At 46.0% G+C, this 7,309-nt stretch overlaps 1 protein-coding gene across 1 annotated transcript; it reads right to left on the bottom strand.

Annotated features, from left to right (window-relative positions):
- Positions 1 to 210: 210 nt before the first annotated feature.
- Positions 211 to 5,044, bottom strand: LOC138992916 (fatty acid-binding protein, adipocyte). Its single transcript, XM_070391909.1, has 4 exons — positions 4,909 to 5,044; positions 1,589 to 1,761; positions 895 to 996; positions 211 to 436 (listed from the first exon to the last, which is right to left on the bottom strand). The coding sequence occupies exons 1-4, from the start codon at positions 4,979 to 4,981 to the stop codon at positions 386 to 388; spliced, it is 399 nt and encodes a 132-aa protein (XP_070248010.1). The 5' UTR covers positions 4,982 to 5,044; the 3' UTR covers positions 211 to 385.
- Positions 5,045 to 7,309: the final 2,265 nt, after the last annotated feature.

Below are 7,309 nucleotides of genomic sequence, written 5' to 3'. Positions count from 1 at the left end.
ACACACTAAAGAAGAACCTCATATTTCATAATAGCATGTTTATCAATTTCTACCAAGACATGGAAAATTCATGAATATTATATGTCTTACCTTGGATTATTGTGAAAAACCATATGGCTTACACCAGAAACAAAGCAATGGTACAATTTTCTATTTCTTGCTCTGAGTTAGAAGAATTCTCTGGCACAATGAAGGAATCATGACATCACCTTCTAACTCTAAAATGTTTTATTTAACCAATGCAACCACATTGAGTAAATTCTGATTGGGGGGAAGTTAGTTGTTTGCTAATTAGTGGACAACAACAATATACGTTTGGACTCTATATCCAGCAGAATGTCACAGAGTTTGAGGCAAACTTCTGTCCAGGTCACTGTCCCTCGGCTCACGCTCGCTCGTAAACTCTGGTGGAAGTGACGCCTTTCATGACACACTCCTAGACACACAAAAACATTCGTGGTCAATCTCGTCCCTTTGCTTATTGTCTCCTTCAGGGTTAGGACAGACATGTGTTCCTATATAGACCTGATGTAATAAATCAGGGAGCTATGAAGACCAGGAAGATGTACGTTTCCCCCTTAAGGAGCCTCACAGTCTAGAGGAGGTGAGGGTACAGCAGAGTGCGTGCTGCAGCGAGGGGCGTGCCCAGGTCAGGAGTGCTGCCCGGTGGGGAGCATGCCCAGGCTGAGCCGCAGGCACAAAGGCAACAGGATAAGCCCCATAATCCCAACGGAATCGCTGCTGGTGCCACAGAGGCAGCGGCGTTAGCCGTGTGTTTGGCGGAATGGTGGTCGGAGATGGCCCCACGGGAGGATCAGTGGGCGGAATGGTGGTGGGCGGAATGGTGGGCGGAGATGGCCCCGCAGGAGGATCGGGCCGCGAGAACATACTCACCACCACGAGTTTGTCATCCACTCGCTTCCTCTTGATGGTGGTTGACTTTCCATCCCATTTCTGCACCTGCACGAGGGCACCTCCGTCCAAGGTGATGGTGCTCTGCGGTGCGAGAGAAAGCGGGTACAAGTTTACATGGTGCAGGGAAATCACATAGAACCCGCGCCGCCCTGTGTGGGGGCGTCCTTGAGGTCATTTGAAATTCTACATTACGAGAATATATTGCCACGGGAAATTAAATGAATGTCAAAATAAAAACATACGCTATGATCAGAATGTCATACAAACGTGCATTCAAAAATGCTGTGAAAGAATATAGATCACAAATCTACGTTGAGATGGTAGTATCATAAGTAATTTTTAAAAATTTACACACTCTTTGTAAACTTCCCTAACATTATGTTACTTAATCCACTTCAAATACTACATATATGACAAAAATTATGTTAATTGTTTCTTAAAATGATAAGGACAATTATGTTCATTGTTTCTTAAAATAATGAGGACAACTTTATAAGAAGGAGTGGAAGTTACCAATTAAATATCGAAGGCAACAAAGTTCAGAGGGTGGGGGTCAGGGACCCCCGGCCTGTGGGGGGCAGTCTTTCCTCTCAGGGCGGCCGCTCGGCTGCTGGGGGCAGTACCTGGTCTTGGAAACGAGGCTTTCCCTCCGCCCCAACCCCTCACTCCTCACCTTGACTTTTCTGTCGTCTGCAGTGACTTCGTCAAATTCCTGGCCCAGTTTGAAGGAGATCTCCGTGTTTTTAAAGGTACTTTCTGACTTAATGGTGATCACGTCCCCATTGACGCTGATGGTCATGTTGGGCTTGGCCATGCCAGCCACCTTCCTGGTGGCGAAGCCCACTCCTGCGGGGGAGAGGAGAAGCGGTTTACAGCGTCCTCCCGCATCTTTAAGAAAGAGCTGCGGTGTGGCCACGGGGCTGTGCACACACATGAGTGTAGGGGGCACGTGTGCATGAAGGGAAACGGCAAGTTTCTGGGCCGCCTCGTTCAAGCAGCTGCCGTGGAGAAGTAAAGAGGCGAATCTTTATAGAAACGCACGAAGCACAGCTGGCTGTGGGTTTGTCCTTTAAATCTCCCTCTGCGTTCAGATGCAGCCCCCGGGAGAGCGCTGTCCCTTGTCAACCAGGATGCGCCTTCGGGAATGTGTTTGTCTTTCAGTCACTGCTGTCACGGTAATGGCCGCCTCAGCCCTCAGCCAGCCTCTGGCCTTCACTCAGTTCAAGAAACACTGGGCACTGCGGCCTGGTTTGCTCAAATAAAAACAATCTCGTGTGCAGTCAAAGACAGAATCCTCACCAGGAGGTTGGGGCCATTAGAGAGCTACTCAGTTAAAAAGTGCCATCCCTGCCGTAACCGGTTTGGCTCAGTGGATAGAGCATCAGCCTGCGCACTGAAAGGTCCCGGGTTCGATTCCGGTCAAGGGCATGTACCTTGGTTACGGGCACATCTCCAGTGGGGAGTGTGCAGGAGACAGCTGATCAATGTTTCTCTTTCATTGATGTTTCTAACTCTCTATCCCTCTCCCTTCCTCTCTGTAAAAAATCAATAAAATATATATTTTTTAAAAAAGTGCCATCCCTTTGGGTGCCTACAGATAACATCTCGTAGCATTTGCTGCCCAGGCTCTCACATCACTCCACCAGGACTGGAGATCGGATGGATCCCCCAAAGGCAAACCGTTCCCTCCATTCATGTCATGTCAGAGCGCGAGGTGGCCCCACCCATGCAGGCAGGATTAAAGAGGGCATCGCAGCGACTGTGACACTTCAACATTCAAGAAGCCACTGTTTCAGTGAGTTTAGTAATCAATGCTTTGCTTGCCAATCACTTAAGTTACAAATTTCTCTTTTTTCTTAAGAGGAACCTACTTTTCTTGCTAAGGGAATGGGATGCCAATTTACTGCTGAGCAGACACAGCAGTAATGGTCTCACCGTATGTGTTGGGTTCCCTTAAACACATGTACATAGATCTCAGCTCCTGCTGTGACTAGAGGTCGCTACAGACACCAAAGGTTAGAAATGGGGACCAGGGGGAGAAATATCAAACGAAACAGTGGGGGCTGAGGCTCTGGTCTAGTCCCTGCCGGAGACGGGGCCACGGGCGGGAACACGCTAGGCTGCTTCTTCAAGTCCCGGCTCTGTTACAAAACAGAACGTCACATACAGGGAGGGAGTCAGCACAGCAGCGGCTCAGTCCACTGTGGTTCCGAGAGGCCGGCCTCTGCAAGCGTCTTCTCCACTCGCTGCTTCCTCCCTGTTGACCGGCAAAGGTGACACCTGCTTACCGGCCGTCAGCCAGAGCAGCTAATGTAAGGAGGCATCTGATTGTCTTATCATCAGAATTTTATCGATTTAAATGTAGACAGTAAAAGTGTGAAATGTTTCTAAAAATCAATAGCTAAGTAGCGTCAAATCCTGGCATTTCCATATCAGCACCTATTAGTTTATGGAATCAAAATTAATTGATATTCTGGAAAGTTAGGTCTCACTCATGCTGAAGTCCCTGATTTCCATCTTTCACTATAAACAAGGAAAATAGTGGTTATAGATAAGCAAAAAACATGCTGTGTGCCTTGGGGGGAGGTTAAATCTGAGATTTAGGGATTAAATTCTAACCCCTAATAAAGACACTGTGTGAAAGTCCTTCCTGATTCATCCCTGGGTAGGATTTGGTTATGCTCGGGGTGGGTGGGGGGCTCTCAGGGTGAGAGAGGCTTTGATCGGCTGCCTCCTGCACACCCCCTACTGGGACCGAGCCCTGCTCTGCTCCCTCATTGCCTGGGGACCCTCACATGGCACACTGACAATGCTAGCGGAATCTGAAGACCCAGGAGCCTCCATTATCGAGGAGGAGGGATGTTATGTGTGTAACAGTCTCCTTTTAAATGACGCAGTAATTCTATGGCATCCCATGGGCTTGCTAGTCGCAGAAATATTTAAGCCCTTTAAGGAACACACTCTCTAAAATTAAGACTTTTAGGGGAAAGGGGCTGGGAGCTGGGTGGAAAAGGTGAAGGGATTAAGCAAAACAAACAAACAAATATCCACAACCTCACAGACAAGAGTATGGGGACTACCGGAGGGAAAGTGGGGTGGGGGCAGGTAAGAGAGGGTAAAGGGGGAATAAATAATGATGGAAGGAGACTTGACTCGGGATGGTGAACACACGAGACAATATACAGATGATGTGTTATAGAATTGTACACCTGAAACCTATATAATTTTATTAACCAATGTCACCTCAATAGATTCAATAAAAAAGAAAAAAGAGTTTGCCCCTCACAAAAACCCCACACATTTTAATGGATTGACATTAAGACAATAAAGTAATTGGCTAACGTAAGTCTACTTTAAAAATTACAGGAAGATGAGAAATACACTGTCAAAGGACATTATTGCATGCTAGGAAATAAATATGGTTGTATTTCCAAGTTATTGCTCCTTTTTAATGTTTTCATTGATTTCAGAGAGAGGAAGGGAGTGGGAGAGAGAGTTAGAAACATCGGTGATGAGAGGGAATCATTGATCGGCTGCCTCCTGCACACCCTCTACTGGGGATCAAGTCCCAAACACAGGCATATGCCCTGACTGGGAATCAAACCAGCAACCCCCTGGTGCATGGGCAGATGATCAACCATTGAGCAACCCCAGCCGGGCTATTGCTCCTTTTTCTATGCAAAAAGGAATGAAAGAACAGCAGGCAAAGAGCCAAGTAAGCCAAAGATACCCGGGTGAGCAATCAAGTGAAGTCTTTTCGGTTCTGTAGCCCATAAAAATTCCTTTTAGACCCTTTTTCATCTTGGTTCACCCGTCATTGTGACCTTGGTCTACAATGTCTCTACAAACAAATGGTCTCACTTGCTGTTTTTGCAGCCTCGATGCAAAAGCAGCATTCCATATCCGGCCAGTGCTTCCAGAGTGGACCAGCCGTAGCCCCTATTGCCCAGAGAACAGGGTATGCATCCAGCCCGCCCGCCACCTCTTGCTTACCCACTTCTTTCATGTAATCATCGAAGTTTTCACTGGAGACCATTTTCCAGGTACCTACAAAGGCGTCACACATTTTGCGAGCTGTCCGGGACTCTCTGCCAGGTGGGAAGAAGCTGCTGCCCTCGGGACGGTGCTGTGTCTGTCTGAGTCCCGGGAACGTCCTTTTAAAGATGTCCAGAACACGTGATCGGAGGAAGGACCAATTGGGAATGATGTCAGACCATTTCCTTCTCTGCTGGACTCTACATTTTCCCTCTGAGTCATGCTTCTCACAGAAATTTCTCAACTTTGGTTCTCCCTGGCAAACGGTCGCTGGACTGAGAGTACAGATTATTTTTAACTGCTCGCGGAATCTGTTAAACATGCCTGTTTAGAAGGTTTTAATCCTCGATGCATTGTGTTTCCCCCTATTATTTTCAGACACATTTATCCCAGTGGAGAGCACAGCCAGGTAATTATCTCAGGATGAACTCTGACCCCTTTTTCTGGAGTTTCTATTAAAATTACAATTAAGTGGCTGTTTTGAATTGAGGAACATTAAACTTAGCTTGGGGATTTTTAAGTCATCCGAAGGGCTCTTTGGGACAGTGCTCTCGGGAATTGGCTGCAATTAAAACAAAGTAAGTAATGGCACTTGAAAGTTCCCCCGGTTTCTCATTTAAAAGGTTTTGCATGAATAAAAAAAGGAAAAAGTAACTTCAATTAATCCACTGGGAATCTGGACTGTGGATTAACTGATAAATAGTAATTTAGCCTCCCTCCTTTATCCCCTAATAAATTAGCCTCCCTCTTTTATCCCATATATATTTGATTAATTTTTACACACTCCTTAAAAAATAGTCCCCCATCTAAAACATACTCATCACACTGAGAAAATTTATTCATTTCCTAAATTACATTATAAACTCTAAATTTCTCCAGATCTAAAAAGTGTCACTTAAAAATGATCACAAGTGGCCTGGTCAGAAACCATCAAAATCTCAGTTCCTTCTTTTACACAGAGAATCACCTGGGGAGTGGCTCTTCTGGAGTTCCGCCCGCCACCCCAGAACCATGTCAGTACCCCGAGGGCTTCCCCACAATGTTTGGGGCGGAGAGTACAAGAGTAATGTTTGATGGTTGCATTTGTAGGCAGTACAGAGATCATGTCCATCCACTGTGGAGAGCTGCATAGATTCAAAGACTGTGGGTGACGTACACTCAGGGGACCGGCTTGCTATGATCAATCCCTCTGTTCCCATGGAACAAGTAAATGAAAATAACCAGTCTGAATACAGAGATAACTGTGTGATGCTCTAAATTAATAATTGCTTTGTTTTGTTTTTGTGTTGTTTTGCTTTTAAAACTATTTTTAGAGAAGTTTGAGGTTTACAATAAAATTGAGAGGAGGGTACAGAGATTTCCCATACACCTAACATCCCTACACTCCCATGTACACCCTCCCCCATCATCAGCATCACTCAGAATAGCACTTTTTCTTTTTTTTTTTTTTACCAAGGATGACCCTACATTGATACATCGTAATCACACTACGCCCAGAGTTTACCTTCGGTCCACTTTTGGTGTACATCTCATGGGCTTGGACAAATGTCATCACTGTAGTGTCATACGGAGTCGTGTCACTGCCCTAAACACCCTCTGTGCTCTGCCTCCCAGCACTCACCCCACCACCATTGCTATCTTTATGACTCCGTGGGTTTGTCTTTTCCAGAATGTCATAGAGTTGGAATCATACTGTGAGCAGTCTTTTCAAATTGGCTTCTTTCACTTACTAATATGCATTTAGGGTTCCTCCATGTCTTTTCGGGCCTGGATAGCTCGTTCCTTTTCAGCGTTGAATAATATGCCATTGCCGGTTGGGCCAGTGTGTTCACCCGTTCACCTACCGAAGGACGTCCCGGTTGCTTCCGAGGCTTGGCAGTGAGGAACAAGGCTGCGGTAGACATCCCTGTGCAGGTCGGCATGTGGAAGTGAGTTTCAAGCTCCTTTGAATGAACACCAAGGAGCATGGAGGCTGGACAGTCGGTAAGAGTATGTTTAGGTTTGAAAGAAACCACCAGACTGTCTCCCAGGGTGGCTGCACCATGTGCGTTCCCACCGGCACCGAGCGGGAATTCCCAGTGCCCCACATCCTCGCCAGCATTGGGTGCTGTCGTGTTCTGGATTTTAACCACCTGACAGGTGTGCAGAGGTGTCTCATTGTTGTTTTTCTCTGCATTTCCCTGATGACGTAGTATGTGGACATCTTTTCACCTGTACTTGCCTTCTGTATGTCTTCTCTAGTGAGGTGTCTGTTTAGGTCTTTGGCCCATTTTTTAATTGGGTTGTTTGCTTTATTATAGTTAAGGTTTTTTAAATTAAAATGTATTTGACAGATAACATTGTACAACTTTAAGGTATA

The sequence above is a fragment of the Myotis yumanensis genome, unplaced genomic scaffold (assembly GCF_028538775.1).
Source record: "Myotis yumanensis isolate MYYU_CA2020_CCGP unplaced genomic scaffold, mMyoYum1.0.hap1 SCAF_15, whole genome shotgun sequence".
Classification (NCBI taxonomy): Eukaryota; Metazoa; Chordata; class Mammalia; order Chiroptera; family Vespertilionidae; genus Myotis; species Myotis yumanensis.
This window is presented reverse-complemented; position numbering and strand designations above follow the sequence as displayed.

What these genes read in the sequence shown, in the direction of transcription:
- LOC138992916 (XM_070391909.1), bottom strand. Translation starts at nt 4,981, where the DNA reads ATGTGTGACGCCTTTGTAGGTACCTGGAAAATGGTCTCCAGTGAAAAC. An exon ending in TGATTACATGAAAGAAGTGG is followed by an intron (nt 1,762 to 4,908) that starts GTAAGCAAGAGG and finishes TCTCCCCCGCAG; the next exon opens with GAGTGGGCTTCGCCACCAGG. An exon ending in CAGACGACAGAAAAGTCAAG is followed by an intron (nt 997 to 1,588) that starts GTGAGGAGTGAG and finishes CTCGCACCGCAG; the next exon opens with AGCACCATCACCTTGGACGG.